Source organism: Phoenix dactylifera, unplaced genomic scaffold, assembly GCF_009389715.1.
Source record: "Phoenix dactylifera cultivar Barhee BC4 unplaced genomic scaffold, palm_55x_up_171113_PBpolish2nd_filt_p 000334F, whole genome shotgun sequence".
In the NCBI taxonomy this organism is placed as follows: Eukaryota; Viridiplantae; Streptophyta; class Magnoliopsida; order Arecales; family Arecaceae; genus Phoenix; species Phoenix dactylifera.
The window spans coordinates 174,475-193,609 of NW_024067797.1; the positions used below are offsets into that span (position 1 = coordinate 174,475).

General features: G+C 40.9%; 1 protein-coding gene across 2 annotated transcripts; it reads left to right on the forward strand.

Annotated features, from left to right (window-relative positions):
* Window positions 1-292: 292 nt before the first annotated feature.
* LOC103718944 (probable WRKY transcription factor 2) lies at window positions 293-8,937 on the forward strand. 2 transcript variants are annotated; one of them, XM_008807960.2, is made up of 6 exons: window positions 293-656; window positions 1,281-1,794; window positions 3,343-3,516; window positions 6,823-7,676; window positions 7,798-7,956; window positions 8,156-8,937. In XM_008807960.2, the coding sequence occupies exons 2-6, from the start codon at window positions 1,327-1,329 to the stop codon at window positions 8,712-8,714; spliced, it is 2,214 nt and encodes a 737-aa protein (XP_008806182.1). In that variant the 5' UTR covers window positions 293-656; window positions 1,281-1,326; the 3' UTR covers window positions 8,715-8,937. The 2 variants fall into 2 exon arrangements, with proteins under 2 accessions (XP_008806182.1, XP_017701159.1); XM_017845670.3 differs by lacking the exon at window positions 293-656 and adding an exon at window positions 1,136-1,155.
* The last annotated feature ends 10,198 nt before the right edge of the window (window positions 8,938-19,135 follow it).

The window sequence follows — 19,135 nt, forward strand, 5'->3', positions numbered from 1 at the left end:
GGAAAGCAAAAATGTGGACCACACATGTGGGTCCCAGAGGTGCAGACCTGGGTGCGTTAAGCGTGAGTGAATTTAACGTCCATCTCTGTTTCCCCCCATGGTTAGCCACTTGGTCCGCGCCCGGCCGTCCACGTAGAAAGAAACCGCGCGATTCGGTTTCGACAGCACGGTCGACCCACCCCTTCCACGTGGCATCCCGACACGCCTCGGTCCCCAAACCGAACAGACCAAACGTTAATAGATATTATTAAATACTATCTTGCCTTAAGACAATAGAAAGAAACAAATTAAGAGAAGAAAAAGGAAACTAAAGAAAACAAATGGCGGAGATAAGAACAGCTCGCCATTAATGCCCTTCCAGTTCCAACGAATCCTTCCTATTTCTCGGTCCCCCTCTCTCTGTCTCCTCGGTCAAACCGCCCTTCTTTCTCTCTCCCTCTGAGAACAAATTATTGCGGGAATTTTCTTTTCCCGGTAGCAGAAAGACGATGATTTGAGTCCGATCGTTCTCTACATCTCTCCCCCGTCTGCTCTTGTTTCGTTATTTTCACCTCTTCCCTTTTTCTCTTCGGTGACGTGGGACTGAGCTCCGCGGAGGAGCCCAATCATTGGTTTCCCAAGGAGCAGCACTCCTCTGCCGATTTTGTTGTGATTGGGTTTGTTTCCTTGGCTTCACCACCTCTCCATCCTTTTTTTTTTATGTGGTTGATTTTTTTTTTCCTCCCGTTTTTCTCTTATTTGGCGAGTTTTGCCTTTCCCTTTTCCTGTTAGTGAGTGATTCGGGCGATTTGCTGTTTGGGTTTGATTGATTTCGTTCCAAAGCTGCTCCATTTCTTTGAAAGTTGCGACCTTTGTGCTCAGTCGCGTTTCATTTCAATGGCTGCGGTTATTTAGGGCTGTGTTGGTTAGTGGTTTGTCTGGTTTTTTATTATTTTAACTTCTTTTTCTAGTCTTTGTGTGATTCCAGGTGGTTAGGACAATCGAGCTCTGTCTGTAGCTTCTTAAAAATTGAAAATTTTTTAGTCTCCTTTTTTTTTTTTTTTTTTTGTAGGCTGCGGGTAGAATTTGAGGGGTGGGGGGTGGGGGGTGGGGATGGAATTATTATTTCCCTATTAGGATGGGTGTAGTAGTTGTTTCTCTGAGGAGGAATTGAAGGTGGGTTTTGATTTTTTTTTTTTTTTTTTGGCGTGGGTGTTTCTAATTTGGAGGCTGGTTTCTTTTGATTATCGATGTAGCTTGTGGCATTTGCTCATCGGTTCGATTGGACTGAAATTTGTTAGGTCGAAAAAGCCTTGTTGCTGAATCGAGAGAAGGATTAAATCCTTCATGGCTGGGTCGGACGACAACGTCACCATGGTCGGTTACTGGGCGCCTCCTCCGAATCCCAGCCCAAGGACCTTTCTGTCCACTTTTTTGAACGACGAATTGGGTTCCAAATCATTCTCCGATCTCTTGTCAGAGAATGGGATCGAGGGGCCGCCACGGGGATCTGATAAACAGAAAACGTTTATGGGTCCAAAAGAAGAAGAGGGTCGGGCGGGAGTCCAGTACTCGAGCGATCTCTCATTAGAACCGAGCTTGTTTGGTGCTCACAAATCAAGCTCCCAGGGGGGTCTTGCTGAGAGAATGGCGGCAAGGGCCGGATTTAGTGTTCCAAAACTCAATATCGCTCACATTACGCCGGCCAACATGGGATCATCATCCTCGGATGTTCGTTCTCCTTATCTGACGATTCCACCTGGTCTCAGTCCGACAACGTTGCTGGAGTCTCCAGTTTTTCTTTCTAATTCCCTGGTACGATTTCATATTTCGTATTCTAAATTGATTGTTTGTGATATATGTGAATTGAATATGAATATGTTATTAATAGAAAAATGGGGATTGCACAGCGAATCTGAGACATGGTTTGTTAAATAGTTGAGGAATCCTTTGTTAGATTTCATGTCGCCAAAAGTTTTAATATCTTAGGCAATGTATTTGGAAGTGTTATTTACATGCCTGCAAAAGAATTTGCTGATGGATGCCTTTCATTCTTGTGGCTGTCGATTTTCTGCCCAAATCCAAAGGATTTTGTTTTTTTTTTTTTTTTTTGGTGGTTTGGGGGGGGGGGGGGGGGGGGGGTGGGGGTGGAGGATGGGGAGGTAGTTAATCATATAAAATGCTGACCCAACTAGTTTGGGATTAAGTCTTAGTTGAGTTGGGTTAATTATATAGATTGCTTGATAGACAATGTATTTGGAAGTGTTATTTACATGCCCACAGAAGAATTTGCTGATGAATGCCTTTCATTCTTGTGGCTGTCGATTTTCTGCCAAAATCCAAAGGATTTTGTTTTTTTTTTTTTGTTTTTTTTTTTTTTTGGGTGGGGGGGGGGGGGGGGGGTAGTTGGTCATATAAAATGCTGACCCCAACTAGTTTGGGATTAAGTCTTAGTTGAGTTGAGTTAATTAGTTATATAGATTGCTTGATAGACTTATTGAATGCCTCATTGAAAGTATGTAGATAATTATCCTTCTCTATGGGCCATGGTTTTTTTTTTTTTTTTGTAAGGGATGGATTGGGCATTTAGTTCTGCCTTTCTTAAGTCCAATTAATTTTGTTAGTACTCTGGTTGTTATGTTAGCATAATTTTACTTTAAATATTTATCTAATGGAATTACTATGTGATATTTATGGAAAATACAAGCGAGTGACATAGTTTTAAATGCAAATGTTCTTCTACAGATCTTTAAAGGTACAATTAGTGAATTGTGAACATTGTTGAATTCATTTCTTATGAGTGCGTAACCACGTTTATATACATATGCATGCATGCACATGCAAAGTATTCTGCAATGTAGGGGGCGGCCCAATGCACGATGCTCCTTCTATTGCGGGATCTAAGGAGGGTCAGATGTAAAGCCTTACCCTGGCATGCGGAAAGGTTGTTTCCATATCTCAATTTCGTGACCTTCAGTTCACAATGGAACAACCTTACCGTTGCACCAAGACACCTTCATTTTATAAGGTAATCATGGATATTAAATGTAACAATCAAACTAGAAAACTAGGTGATATCTGTTACAAATTTTGTAAGAAACTATGTAATGAGTTTCACTATGCTGATTCATGGCTGTATTTATTTATAGTCAGTGTTTTGAAATGCAGTGCATGAGGATGCATATGCGGATACAGTCCCTTGATTAATATAATTTTCAAGTTAAAAGTCTGTCATTTCATTTGATGTTGATACATTGTCGTAACTTTTGTGAGTAGAATATTAAGTATATTTCTTGAGAACAGCTTGGAACAATGCTGTGCAAGTTGTGTCACCTGACTATTTTGGACTTGTGAGTTCTGCAGGCTCAACCATCTCCAACTACAGGAAAGTTTCCATTTGTACAGAATGGTAACTCAAACCCAATCACATCCTCAGTTTCAGCATTTCCTAGTAAAAATGAAGATGTTCATGGAGCTTTTTCCTTTAAGCCTCATCTGGATTCAAGTTCCTCGAGTTTTTCAAGTGCAGAAAAGAAGGTAATCTGCTAATATGTTCTTTTTTGTAGCTTTGAATATATCCATCATGTTCCGTAGTTGTGAAGTTGTGTTCTTTTAGAGTAGATCACAGTAAGAAATCACTTACTGACTTTTCATTCATTTTAGAAACTGGCAAGATGTGAGAAGTAATTAGCAACTGGTCATGTGCAATGCATGTTGTAGGGAAGAGAGAATAGAGAACAAGTAATAGAGTCCAATCTGTCGGTATTAAAAGTAACTAACAACTAGGCATGCCCAATGCATGTTGCAGGGAAGAGAGAAGAGAGTAAGTGATAGAGTCCAATCTATTTAGAAGGCAAATCAAAGAGTCCATTCTATATGAATCGAATTAGAGGGAGATGAAGTCCGATCTGTTTGGAAGGAGTCTGATTTGATTGGAAAAGAAGGAGAGAGCATATGGTTGTTAAAGCTGGGCAAGAGAGTAGGTAGAATAATTAATGCATTTTTAAAGATAAACTGGAGGAATATTCTTGGTATAAAAAAATGACAGATTGAATCAAGAAGGAATATTAATTGATTTCAAAACTGCCGCTTTATATATACTAATCTAGCATGGATTTAATATATGAATATATGCCCAACTTGTTCAATCAATTCTAGATACATCAAAATTTAATCCTGGTCAGTCAGTCTGAGATAGGAAGTCATGATGGGGTAAAATCTACAGAGCTAACAATGAAGTGTTTCATTTCAGAAAAACGACAAAATTATATTGTAACGCCTTTTGGGCTTTTATTTTTTATTTGAGTTTTAGTTAATAGGGCTCATTATGTTACAAATACCCCAAATTGCTAGGATAAACTGCTTTTCTGCTAATATTATTAGCTTGCCGATTCTGCGTTCTAATAGTTATTACATAATTCTAGAGATTTTATCATTTGAAGAGTCATACTGTATAATATTAAGTATTTGTAATTAATCTGCCCGCTAGTGTGCAAATCTTTTATATTGACATTCATCATTACAGTAGTAATTCTTATAGGTGCAGGCTGTGGCTTTTAATTTTTTATATATCTTTGCTTTTTTTTGTGTGTGTGTGGGTTGGGGGGGGGGGGTTCTGTTTTGTTGATTCATTATGGTCAAGAGTGGTTGATATCATTGGTGTGAGAAGCTGCTATGATTGTGTTAGTTTCATTAGACATTGAGCTTACAACAAATGTCAACTTAAGCCACTGACTTTCGATTGTCATTGATTAGTTGACTGATGACACTAAAGAGGACTTTGCGTAGTGTGTATTGGTTGGTATTATTGTTATTTGATGTGGACAATGGTGAGATGGAGGAAAGTTGAAGATGATGGCCTAGATTTTAGTCAAACAAACAAGAGTACAAGTTGTCAGATGTTGGTAAGAGCTGGAATAAAAAAGATGTAGCCAGAACTAATGGACAAAAGGCAACTGCAGACCGATCATCTCACTAATTAGGTTCTATCTTCTTAAACATTAGCTGCATGAATGAAAAGATATACAACAGGGTAACTTCATGATGGTGTTTTATGAGAGACATGTCTAATACATTGTTTGCTTGCTTTTGGAGTTTATTAGTGATTAAAAAGAAAGGATACTGGTGCATAGCAGTAGTGATTCTGTTGAGGTTGATGTGTGTTGAAAACCAAGCATATAATTACGGGAAAGAATATTAATGAGTTTTATGAGGAAGCAATGATACAACAGAGAACTTGTGTAGACAAGGGCATAGGGGATTTCACAATGGCTTGGATGCATGTGGAGCAGTGAAGAATTTTATTTCTTTTTTCTCCATCAAAAGGCGAGTAAGAATACCTTGAATGAATTTCTTGCTTTTAAATTTCTAAGGGTGTTAGTGCTAATCAATTAACTAATCAGTATTATGTTAGATCTTCCTTTTCCCTTTTCTTATTGGAAAACAATGAATGGATAATAGGAGCCATAATTACGTGTGAGAGTGTGAGAGTGCTTCTTAGACCACATAATGGATAATAGGAGCCCTTTTTATATCATTCATCTTCATATAACACACAGTACAAACATTATTGTTGTGGTTTATGGATACAGCTAATTCTATCATGCTCTGCAAAAGTGGCGCCCTTTTACGCATGAATACTAACATCTGCAATAGCAGCAGCTTTTTATTTTAATGCAGGTGACTCTTAAGAATTCAATTTTCAGATATATGCCATTCCAGTCCACCAAAGCAAACTATTCAATCTCTTCCAGTCTATAATACCATCAGTACATGACACCTCCTGCTGATGTGGCATTAGTACATTATATTAGTTTCTGTAAGACTAGGTCATAAGTTTTCAGTGAATTTGTAATAATGAACTTAGTGAGAAACCCATGTCCTGATGCAGATTAGCAGAGAACCCAGTACCATTTTCAGTCCATCATTACACTGTAAACTTCTTATGTTGATCTATGTTGAAGGAACATCTACACTAGTGAACTTGCTTTGGTATGTAGCTTAGTATTTGCTTCCTTAGTCCTCTCCATCAAATGTTCGTTCACTTCAATCTTTCTACAAATTGTAATTCTTTGGACAATTGTTTACAAGAATACATTTTCGAAATCCCACGAGATGTTACTTCTCTCCCTCTCTGTCTACAAAATATATCCATGAATTGGTTGCTCCTTCCATGCCACCTATCAATTGTGCTCTTTAACATTGTGTAAGGATTCCATGGCTTTGAGTTGGCCTCTTTACAATGCGTGCACCTTGTGATATGGTCCAGACATGTTTAGTATCTGAAGGTGCAGAATTTGTTCTCTGGTATGGTATACCCAGTGTACTCTTGAAATCAGACCTTATTATGATGGTATGAACATACTCAAGTATATAACTGAATAGTTCTTCTCTATGACGTATCTGGTTCAGCACTCTGTGTTATTCTTTCTGTGTTTTGATGTATTAGCAAAAGCCCATGTTCTATATGACCTCAGATTTGTTGACGGATAAAATTGGTTCCAGGTAACAGAAGACATATTCATCTTTATGTAATCGAGCAAATTATCTAATCAAGATGGCACCTCAGGTTGATGCAAACTTTTCCTGCTTTAAAATTTGTACTGAGATTATGGATTTGTTATACTTTGGAGATTGGTAGATCCCTACCAGCCAGGGGTTACCATATTCACAAAAATGGCAGTCTTTCTTTTTCTTTAATGCTTTGTGCCCACCCCACCCCTTCTAGTAATTGTGCATATAATCTGTTACATATTTGAGTATTTGAACAAATTAATGGTTTGCAGACCCTTGTCTGCAACCTGCTTCCTAGTATTCCAGTCTGATTAGTTTTCTTATTTTTAGGGTGCTTCAACTGTTGATCAGCAGCAGTCATTACCAAGTATACAGGTCTCTGTTCAATCAGGAAAACCTGTTCAAACATCAAGCCCAGAAACTGGCACCTTGAACTTGCAAAATCAACAGCAATTCAACCTTCATGCTGGCTTTTCTGACTCATCTGATAGAAAAGACGCCACTGATGATGTCATGTTCAACCAGAGGATGTCTGATTCATTTATGGGAAATGATCAGTCACCACCTCCTGATGACCAACAAGATGGTGAAGCTGATCCAAAAGAAATTTGTTCTGTGGCTCTTGGTGCACCAGCTGAGGATGGATACAATTGGAGGAAGTATGGGCAGAAACAGGTAAAAGGTAGTGAATTCCCACGAAGCTACTATAAATGCACTCACCCAAATTGCCAGGTAAAGAAGAAGGTGGAGCGTTCTCATGAAGGCCATATCACAGAGATAATCTACAAGGGTGCTCACAACCACACCAAGCCTCCTCCGAATCGCCGGACTGGTTTTCCATCTTCCCACCCATTCAATGATCCACAGATTGATGGTTCAGAACAGCCTGGCTTGCAGGCAAGCTTTGAAGGTAAGCCCTTACGGGCAAGCACACAGAACGGAACCGGAGGCCAAGAATGGCGGGGTGATGGCCAGAAGGCATTGTCATCTGCCACTGTTGCCGCTGAATTCTGTGACCCATCAACATCCGTACAGACACAAGATGGGCCTCGCTTTGAATCCCAAGATGCTATAGATGTTTCATCCACTCTATCCAATGATGAAGAAGAGGATGATCAGGCAACTCATGGCAGTGTCTCGCTGGGTTGTGATGGTGAGGGAGATGAGACAGAGTCAAAAAGAAGGTTACTATACTCTCGCTTCTTAATGATAACTTCTAATTAGTGAGTTTGGAAATTAATTTGTTTAATCTTGCTATGGCTTAGGGTGCACGGCATTTACTGCTTTGACCTTTTTTTCACTTAGGAAGCATGATGCTTGTCCAATTGAAATGTGTGCTGCTTCTAGAGCTGTTCGTGAACCAAGGGTTGTGGTTCAGACAACAAGCGAGGTTGACATCCTCGATGATGGGTATCGTTGGCGCAAATATGGACAAAAGGTGGTCAAAGGAAATCCAAATCCAAGGTATGTCGTGACATTATGAATAAATCTGCCCATAATATCGAGTAATGCTCCTAACCATTGTAAGCTTTCTGCAGCCAATGCTCTTATCTATTTAGTAATCTGACAGTTATATACTTGCTTTTGTTCATGCTGACCAAATGATTGAAGACATCATAAAGAAGTATATAATAAGATATGGATGGTTTTTTTTTTGGTGCAGGAGCTATTACAAGTGCACAAATCCAGGATGCACAGTTCGAAAACATGTGGAGAGGGCATCACATGATCTCAAATCAGTGATCACAACCTATGAGGGAAAGCACAACCATGATGTCCCTGCTGCAAGAAACAGCAGCCACCCAAACTCTGCACCCTCTGCAACAGCGGCCAACTCCGCATCGCAGTCTCACAACCTTCATCGAAGACTGGAACCAACTCAAGATGGCCTGGTCAGGTTTGATGCCCCAACACCACTTGGCACATTTGGCCTGCCTGGTAGGGAACAGCTAGGACCAGCTGCCGCCGCCTTCTCTTTCGGGATGGGTCAACAAAGCCTGGCAAACTTTATGATGGCTGGATTAGGTCCGATGGCCTCGATGAAGATGTCGGTTCTTCCTCCAGCCCATCCTTATTTGGGGCATCGCCAGGTGACTGAATCAGGGTTTATGATACCAAAAGGAGAACCCAAGGAGGAACCAATGTCGGAGTCCAGGCTGCCCATGTCAAATGGAGGGTCAGTTTATCATCAGATGATGAGCAAGCTACCTCTAGGACCGTAGCTGTAAATAATAGGTCGAGGAAAGATGGTTGTTTTCTGTACAACTGAAAAAGGGTGGAGAAAGTTCGTGTGCTCTTTTTTCTTTTAATTACAGAGAATGCAAAACATCCTTGCTTGCTTTTTGATAAGTGGCATGCATAGTTTATAGCAGAATATTTGGCAAGTGGTTCAAATGTTGATTGAATTTTATCAATTTTAATTTGGCAAATGAGTTCTGTGGAAAAGGTTGGATGGAGGAAGTCATTTGGTTGCATGCAACAGAAGGAGCTAGGATCCGCCATCTATAGATTCTGTAGCTCTCATTCTGTAATCCAAGTTTACTCTTTTATTATATGGATTTACAGGAGAAGCCAACACAAATAACACATCTATATGATCTACAGAATCCAGGACGAGCATGGCATGGAAAGTGGCTTCTGCAGGGCAGGGGATGGCAAGGTGAAGACCTAGCTCTTGGATGGCAAAGTACTTTGGTCCTAATAGACCTAGCACGTTGATTGTTTAGCTCAGTCAGTGGGACCAAAGGCCTAAGTGGTTGGTTGGCTATGAAGCTTCGAGTTCAAGGTTTTCTCCAAAAATGATTTGGATTTTAGAGAATTCAGTGTTATTTTGAAGTGTCAGGTGTAAGCATGATGGTTTGGGTGGAGGAATTGCAACATTATTTGAAGCCCTCAGTGTTATTCAAATAGATTCATTTCTGCCAAGGGCCTAAACTACTCAGATCCTTAATCAGGCTGGTATTATTTTAAAGTTCATTATCCAAGTAGCCGTTTAACTAATTTACGCGTATGTCTTTAGTTAGGTTTAAATTATTTTCAAGACAAGTAGCTGCGTGCAGTAAAAAATAAACTTCACAAAAAGAGTGACCTGGCTGCCAACTAGTCCAGTAGTTGAAGTCATTGGACTACTTGGATTGGAGCCTCATCAACGCTCTCATGGATGGGTGGAGAGAGCCCACTTCCTTTTCTCAATAGGTGAAAACTTAGTGCTGCAGAGTGAAAAACTAGTTCCAGTTCTAACTACAGCAAAGTTCCAAAACAGAAGAAATAAACAAATCCAAACAGCTTGAAAGATGCAGTCCAGCTGATGTGTGGCTAATTTCATTTGTTTTAGAGAGGGCTATTCCTTGTGTAGCCCGTTCTAACCATTTAAAAAACAAAAACAACAAAAACGGAATTACCTCTTATATCCAAAATCAATAATTGGATATCCGAATCGAAGATCCACATCATTTTTCATAATTTATATCCCTAAAAATACCTAAAAATAAAAAATCACGTATGTTGGCAGTCTATAACCTATGTATGATGGTAGATATAATGTAAGATCATATTTTGCTATAATTTAAATATTAAAATCTATTGTTTCTTAATCTATATATATTCTGTAGTATAGATTATGCTCAACAGGTTGGATTCTTGATTTAAATATCAGATTATTAATTTTAGAACAGATACTTTCTTCTCCCGAAAGAAGGTTAATTTATGTATTCGTATCCTGGGTACCCCCACCCCCTGGTTTCCTGAAGGTGAACTTCGATGGTAGTATGGCAGCTGACGGGAGAGGTGGAGGTGTAGGCTTCGTCATTCGAGATCATGATGCCAGGCTAGTGGCGTTGAGGGGTCAGTGGATCTTCGATGCGTCGGTGGTATGTGCTGAGCTTCGAGCCGCCTGGGAGGGCATATCTTATGCGAGACGGACACTGGGTGAAGACCAGATCATTCTCGAGGGCGACTCGCCACTGTGATTGATTGGGTTAGGGGCCGGGTCGTGCAGGTGAGGGTAGACCGCTGCTTCTGGACATTCGCAGACTTCTGCAGGCGTGTGAAACCTATCAGGCTACACACGTCTACAGGGAAGCAAATTGTGCCGCTGATTGGGTCGCTTCCTATGCGGCTCATCATTCTGGAGGTTTTATTTTGAGGGAGCCCGACACAGTGCCGGAGTCTCTTTTAGCTTTATTTGTTTCAGATTTTGTAGGCCGTATCCACACCCATAGGGTGTGAGCCGCTGTTTCACCAAAAAAAAAAAAAAGGTTAATTCATCCCAAACTATAATATTATAATTTATATTTTAAATACTCAACAATACCAAATATACGAGAAAAGAAATGAAAACACGTTTTCTATTATTACAACATTGCTCTTGCCTTTCGGCTCAGTTTGTTTTCTAGTACCTATCAGCTGACTCTTTGACTCATGGAAAACCTTCGGAGGTCCCTCAAATTCCCAAGACTAACATCCATGGCCCCTGGAGGCAGATTTCTGGCCTTCATTACTGGGCAGCCTATTTGTCTTCACAGTAATAGAGAGCACCTCTGATGGCATTAGACTAGAGTCAGACCTGTCAAGATTGCCAGCGACTCCACCACCACAGTTGATTGCACCTAACAAGCCTAATTCAGGCCCTGTTACAAGTTCCTAAGTCTAACCTATAAATCACCAGCCACGCAGCAGTGACCTGTGTTGAATCTACCCTGAATTCTCGCATGACAGTGGGATAATCGAACGTACTCTCCTCGCATAATTGGGGACATGTCTTTGTGACTTTGCATGGACGTGTTTCCTTTCATTTTACAAAATCTAGCTACTTTTTTTTTTTTTGGGTACAACGGCTGCTCATATCAATCTAGCCTGAGTACGGCCAGCAGAATTAAGAGAAAGAAGATGAAGAAGCGGTGTAGGGACAGTGCCGGCTCGAGCTGGTCGCCTAAGGCCCCCGGCCCACGGAAGGCCCCCACCCACGGCTCGGTTTTTTTTTTTTTTTTTGCTTAATTAATGCACAACTTTCGGATGTGAAAGCTAGCTGATAGCTGGGCAGACGGGAAGTGGGCGACGGCTACCAGGCTACGCTCGTACGCCGCTACAGTGCGTCCCCTTCGGCCCTTCGGCGTCTCCTCGACGACAGATAGGGTCACAGGCTAGGCGCCTAGGCCCTGGGCAACGGCAACCGGCTACGACAACGTCGACAAGCAACGGGCATTTCCTCCCCAGCTCCCCCCTTCTCTGCCGCCCGCCGGTGCTTTCTTTTTTATTACTGAACCTTCTCCGGTTCTCGGCAGACTCGGCAGCTCAGCTTCTTCAGTTCTTCAACTCAGCAGCTCGGGTTGCAGAGTGCAAAAGATCGGTTTTAAGCCCCTGCTCCGGAGTCCTCTCCAGTCTCCAAGCTCCACCGCTCCATCTCTCCTCGCCGTCCTCGGTCCTCCTCCTCCGACTCCAAGAAGGCAAGAACTCGGCAAGTCGCGAGTGGCGAGCCGCCGGCCGGATCTCCTCTCCAGCTTTTGGACCGCCTCTACGGATCTCCTTTCCAGCTCTCCTCGTGACGTCGCCGTCCTCAGCTCCTCCTATCCTCCAACCTCCTAGCTCCGGCCTTCTCAGCTCCGCTCGGACTGCTCTAAAGTCCACCGTGCTCCTCCTCTAAGAGACCTGGCGAGTGGCGAGCCGCTGGCCGGATCTCCTCTAAGAGGAGTCCTCTCCAGCTCTCCTCGTCGTCCTCGGCTCCTTCGACCTCCGAGCTTCGCCGCTCCGGCCTCCTCGGTAGCTCGGCTCTGCTGAGTCTGCTCCAAAGTCCACCGTCCTCCACTCCTCTGTTGGACCATTAGCATCCCACTTCCCACTGATCCCAGACAGTGAGGCAGGTGACCGGTGAGAATCTAATCCACCATCTCTCCTCTATTAGCAGCTGAGTTAGTTTATTAATTAATCTTTTGGTCCAATTAATTTTTATTTAGTCAAGTAAGAGACACTAGAATTGATTTTTTTTGTCCAATTATAGATTAGTTGTGACTTCAGCGGTTCGGCCTCTTCTCGCCGTTGAGTTCGGCACTATTCAGCTTCTTCTTGTCGTCGAGTTTGGCACTATTCCACCTCTTCTCGACATAATTAAATTCGACACTACTTGTCGGGACCCGAGTTTGTTTTTCTGGATACAATCAAGTTTTATCATTTTTAATTTTTTTATATTTTGATTTGTTTGTGGTATTTTTTTAATTGCTTAGTTTGATAATATTATTTATAGATTAAAATGTCTAATAGAAAATATGAATGTGGGTATGAAAAACTCAAAAAAAAAAATAAAAATCGATAAACTCATTCAATCTCAAAAAGGAGCTCTTAATAGATTTGTTGTTACAAATAAACATAATATCACATCAAATTTAACTCAGAAATTAGCAACATAATAGGCACTCGAAATAGAGTTAAAAAATGAGATTGCTAGTGAAACAATATCTAGTGAAGAGCACAATGAAGAATCAAATGGAGATAGAATAAACAAGGAAAAGATTGTGAAACTAGTTTTATTCCTACAAATTTATATAATCCTGGTCAATGAAAAAAGATTGATACAAAATTTAGATATCTAATAGTGGAAAGAGGTCCAATTAGAGATTATGATTTTTATTATTCTAAGGATGAAAACAATAGACACTTTTCTATGATATATTACATTCGTAAGTTACCTAATGATGAAAAATATGATAGAAGATAGTTAGTGTATTCGAAAGATTTGGATAGAGTATATTATTTTTGTTGTAAATTATTTGATTCAAAGTCTAGCACGAGTCAATTAGTCAATGAAGGAAGTAGGAATTGGAAAAATCTAGGTATCAAGCTTAAAAGTCATGAAACAACTAATGAACATATCATTAGCGTGAATAGGTGGATTGATTTAGAAGTGAGATTGCTAAAAAATAAGACAATTGATAAAAGTCTCCAAGAACAAATAAACTAAGAGAATGATCAATGGAAAAAAGTTCTATTTAGAATTATTGCTGTCGTAAAAACTCTTGCAAAAAATAATTTAGCATTTCGAGGAAAGAATGAAAAGATCTATCAAAGCAATAACGAAAATTTTCTAAGTTTTATTGAAACGATTGCAGAATTTGATCCAATAATGCAAGAACATGTTCGGCGCATTCAACATGGTGAAATTCACAATCATTATTTAGGTCATAATATTCAAAATGAATTGATTCAAATGTTAGCATATGAAATTAAAGCTATAATAATTAAAAAGATTAAAGAAGCAAAATACTTTTCTGTAATACTTGATTGCACTCCTGATGCAAGCCATCAGGAACAAATGACCCTAGTTTTAAGATGTGTAGATACTTCAACAAGTTCAGTAAAAGTAGAAGAATATTTTTTAGAATTTTTAGAAGTAGATAATACTTCTGAAAAGGGCTTTTTTAATGAACTTATAAATATAATAGAAAAACATAAACTTGAGGTTAATGATATAAGAGGATAAGGGTATGACAACAGATCTAATATGAAAGAAAAACATCAAGGTGTACAAAGAAGATTATTAGATATAAATTCTAGAGCGTTTTACACATCATGTGGATGTCATAACTTGAATTTAGGATTATGTGATATTGCTAACGCATGTCCTAAGGCTATATCTTTTTTTGGAGTGATACAACGAATTTATACCTTATTTTCTTCTTCCACAAAACGATGGAAAATTTTATAAAATAATATATCCACATTGACTCTTAAACCCTTGTCACAGACACGTTGAGAAAGTCATATTGAAAGTGTCAAAATAATAAAAAACCAAGCTTCTAAAATAAGAGATGTCTTAGTTCAATTAGCGGAAACTAGTGAAGATCCTAAAACAAAGAGTGAAGCTACATGTTTAGCTATATATGAGATTGAAAATTTTGAATTCTTATTAGGCATGAATATTTGGCACGATATATTGTTTGCTGTTAACTCAGTTAGTAAGATTTTATAATCTGAGACATGGATATTGATGTTGCTATAGATCAATTACAAAGTGTTCTTTCTTATTTGAAAAGTTATAGGAAAAATGGATTCATTAATGCTTTTAATTCATCTAAAGAAATTGCAAATGAAATGGAAATAAAACCTATATTTCGTGAAAAACGTGTGATCTGTAGAAAAAAAAATATTTTGATAAAAATAGTAATGCTCAGTTGAAGAATCTTTTAGAATTGATTACTTTTTATATATAGTAGATCAAACTATTTCTTTAATTCAAAATAGGTTTGAACAATTTACCATATATGAAAATATTTTTGATTTTTTGTTTAATTTTAGAAACTTAAAATCTTTGAATGAAGATGATTTGAAAAAGTATTGTCTTAATCTTGAAAACTTTTTAAAACATGGTGAATATTCTGATATTGATGGTATTGATCTATTTTTAGAGTTAAAAGTTTTAAAAGAAGTTTTACAAACAGAAACTAGTACCCCTATTGATATTTTAAGTTTTATAAAAAACATATTCTTTTCCAAATGCATGCATTGCATATAGGATATTATTAACAATACCTGTAACAGTTGCTTCTGTTGAAAGAAGTTTTTCAAAATTAAAGTTGATAAAATCTTATTTGCGATCAACTATGTCATAAGAAATATTAAATAGATTAGCTATATTATCGATTGAAAATAGTATTTTAATGGATCTTGAGTATAAAAGTTTAATTAGTAATTTTGCTTCTCAAAAAGCTCGACGAATTATTTTTAAATAAAATTTTAAAGTATTTTTATACTTATTAAAATTTTTCATCATTTAAATAATAATAAAAAATAACCTCTTCTAATGAGTTCGCCTTAGGCCCCTAAATGTATTGGGCCGCCCCTGTGTAGGGATAGCCCCTTGACAAGACCAACGTACCTCTTCTGAATACTAGGCAACAAAGGCAACGACCCAGTTTGCCGCCCTATTCACCTCACAATATACATGTACAACCTGAAAGACGCTGTAGTCTTTCACCATCTGCAATAAGTCATAGAGCAGAGGGTTTTCATCATTTCCTCAACCCCCCTCGTAACTTCTCGATCATCGAGGCTGAGTCCTCCTTGAAGATGATGTGCTCCGCCCCCAAAACTCGCCTAGCATAGGTGATGCCTTCCCAAGTTGCCCTGAGCTCCACCCCAATGGCTGTTAGTCCACCGGTGCTTCGCCCCCGGCAACAATCAGTCTAGTGTCATAGCTCCTAATTGTAAATCCTACCCTAGCTATGCCACCTGCACTGTTGTCGAAATTCACTTTGATATGGCCAGGAAGTAGGGGCCCCTAAAAAACAAGAACAAATCTAGGCGCTGGAACAGTAGAGTGAGGGTCCTAGATGTCCTCGACTATCTCAGATGAAGGCTCTAAGGAAGCCCTGGCAAGCTCAGTGACCTAGATGAAGACTCTCTCCACAATACTCCTCAAAAGAACCCACTTATCTTCAAAGATCCTGAAGTTCCTATCCAACCATATGTGGTACGCCATGTAGGCCCAAGTGATGCCCCGCACCACTGTCCTAGGACTCCTCATGGCATCCCGAATCTGGTGCAGCAACTCCTCTGCAGAGCGGACGGACTGAGGTAGGAGAAGGGAGGCCCTCTCCCATCAGGACAAAACATCAGGACACCAACCACACTTCGGGGCAATCCTGACTCTTCTCCTAGCTAATACACTCCTGATCGACAAACACCCCCAAGTCACCTTCCATATGAAAAAGTCTACTCGGGGGTGAATATGGATCCTCCAAATCCAACCACCATCTAGCTGCCAAGTAGTATTCCCTCCGATTGTCACTTGTAGGTTCACGACCCGCACCCTGGCCCTACCTGTGGCAACCCAAACCAGTCTATTCGGCATCCCCCTAATAGGTAGTGGGATATCCATGATCCTTTCTGCCAGCTGTTCTCTGAAAGCCTTCCTAATCTGCATCTCATTCCACCTGCTCTCCTCTAGGATGATCAAGTCACTAATCTGCAACCCTCCAGTTTTGTTGAATCAAACAAGGTCGGCACCCTACAAAGCGGCATCTCAGACATCTAGCTATCCTCCAAGACATCAATGGAACGGCCATCACCAATCGTCCATTTGATCTCCGTGAGCAACTTCGGTGCATAAGAGCAGATGTCCTTCCAAATGAAGGATCTATGGCGCCCTGCTTGAAAGCCTGTCACCCCAGAGTGAACATCATACTTGGCCCTCAGAAGCAAACTCCATAAACTATCAAGCTTCAAAATATACTTGGCCGCATTCCACGCCATCAGCACCTCCTGCCTCGATGTGAGTGAGTGAATCCCCAGACCTCCCCGTCTGACCGGTTGACAGACATCCTCCTAAACCAAAAGGTGAAGAGTGCCAATCCTCAAACCTACGCTGCCAGCCTAACATGGATCCTACATGAAATTGGCGGTCTTGGGTTTGATATAAAGAGGTTCATATTGCGATCAAGTTGATCCATCTAACTTTTTTATTAAACAGGTTGCGCTTGGGTTCAGAATTTGACTTGATTACCTATTCTCATGTCTAGGTGAACATGATGACTAGGACCTCAATGCAAAGTGTGTCATCACCGGCATGATGCTAATCATGCCGGTTTCTTAAAATAGGGTCAGATTATTGAGTGATCTTGATGAACAAATTGCGCACAGGTTTCGGTTTCTGATTTAATTATTAAGCAGGTCGGGTTTAAGCTGACAATTTTTATAACTTTTTTTTTTCATGAAACAAGGATTAAAACTCCATCACCTTCGCTCAGAAATAAGTGTATTGAGATTCTATTAGATATATGAGCCAGATTGATTTGCACCAGTTCTAATCAAGCGATTTCAAAAAAATACCATGGCTGAAAGTGAAAAAAAAGAAGAAGTTAAAAACCTGCCTCGAAATGAGATGCATGCAGTATTGACCATACCTTGGTGAACCATGACATACCTTCTTGAATTTTTCATCACCGTTGTGCTTCATCAAATCCTTCCGGAAGAAAGCAAATCTGAAAAATGGCCACAAGTATAGAAGAGGTTTTTTATATCAAGACCTCAAAAGAAACTTCATATAACAAAGTCACGAACCCAAACGTGCATTCTTCGGTAGAAAGACCTTTTGGACTTGTTGCAGCCTTCCGACCCGACAATAGCACAGTCCCAACCAACTGACGACAGAGAACAGCCCGTGTCCCCCACGAGGCATTGTCCGCTCTGGGACTTCGGCCCGCGCGTCCAGCGCTACGGGGGGAATTTTTTCCGGCCCGCATGTCCAGCGCTGACGGGGGGATACCCGCACGGTTTTGCCCCATAAAAGGCGCCTCCAGGTCGAGCGCCTCCAGTCACGTGCTGGCGATGCATTCACGTGTTACAGGGCGATCCATTTTTTTTCCCAACACTACCCCCCGACTTCCGAGTTCGAGCCGCTTACGAGCTCGGGCGAGGGAAGTAGTTGCCTTTATTATACTAGTGGGGGCCAGTAGCTTTAAATTATTCCGGCATTTCGTGCGCTTCGGGGCGTCTTTAATGAGGGAAGACGGGGCGACGCCCTTTCGCCTTTCGAGATTGCTTCATGTCGTGGGCTCATGATGAGGTTGCGGGATCCGACGGGACGCCGCCTCGATTCCACTTCCGAGGTGTCCATCCAGGTTGGTATGTTGCTTTGATTTTCGGAGCTGACACGTGGCGCCATCTGGACAGAAGGCGCGATCCGATCTTGCTGATCTGGGCCGTTAGGAAGGTCTATATAAACCCCCCGACTTAGCCCTAGAAGGCTCTTATTTGGCTGCTGCAGCTGCTGCTCTCTTCTCCTTCCTTTGTCTCCTTTCTTCCTTTCCCAGTCGCGATTGAGTCTTCCCGGTGGTGCCCTGAGGCGGTTTCCGGCGACTCCACAGTAGATCACTTTCCTACATTGGCTCGGGGGATTTTTCTTCTTCTTCTTCTTCTTCTTCTTTCCTCCATCTTTTGTTTTCTTCCTCGTCTTTCTTTCTAGAATGGGTCGCGGTCCAGGTGAGATCGGGTCTAGCCTGACCGAGGAGGAACTGGAGTTGGTCCGTTCCCGATTTTTCTTTCGGCCCGGGTTTCATCTCGAGATTGCGGGATCGGAGGACCGGGTTTCATCTGGGCCGGCGTTAGGTTCCCCCTACATGAGTTTGTGAACGAGTTGCTGGTGGCATACTAGCTCGTCCCAGTACAACTCGCTCCGAACTCGTGGAGGACCATCATCGGGTTTCTATCCCTTTGCCTTGCGCACGGGATACCGACCTCGGTGAACGTCTTCTGTCGGTGCTTCATGTTGAAGTCCAACCCGGCAAACGGAGAGTGGCTCTACCTTGCCTTTCGGGGCGGTAGGCCATTCTTCCGAGGTGCCCCTTCCTCCATTCATGAGTGGAGGAGAAAATTTTTCTTTCTTTCCTCCGAGCTTTCATGGAGATTTGACCTGAGGTGAGGGCACCCTCGGCTGAAGGCCCTCAATAGGCTCCCCTAGCTTTCGGCCGCCATAATTGATTTTTAATATGATTAAAAATTAATTTAATTTATTTAATGGATATGTGACAAGTGAATTTTAAGATCCGAACAGTTTCAGATCAAACCCATTTAATTTAATTAAATCCTAACAATTAGAATGATCCAATTACCATGGGTTGAACGTAATCCAATTATGTCAATCCCTAATTAAGCA

Excerpts from the sequence above, each read along its gene's own strand:
- LOC103718944 (XM_008807960.2), top strand. The coding sequence starts at position 1,327 with ATGGCTGGGTCGGACGACAACGTCACCATGGTCGGTTACTGGGCGCCT. Across the intron at positions 1,795-3,342 it reads TTTTTCTTTCTAATTCCCTG|GCTCAACCATCTCCAACTAC; the intron begins GTACGATTTCAT and ends TGAGTTCTGCAG. Across the intron at positions 7,957-8,155 it reads AAAGGAAATCCAAATCCAAG|GAGCTATTACAAGTGCACAA; the intron begins GTATGTCGTGAC and ends TTTTTGGTGCAG.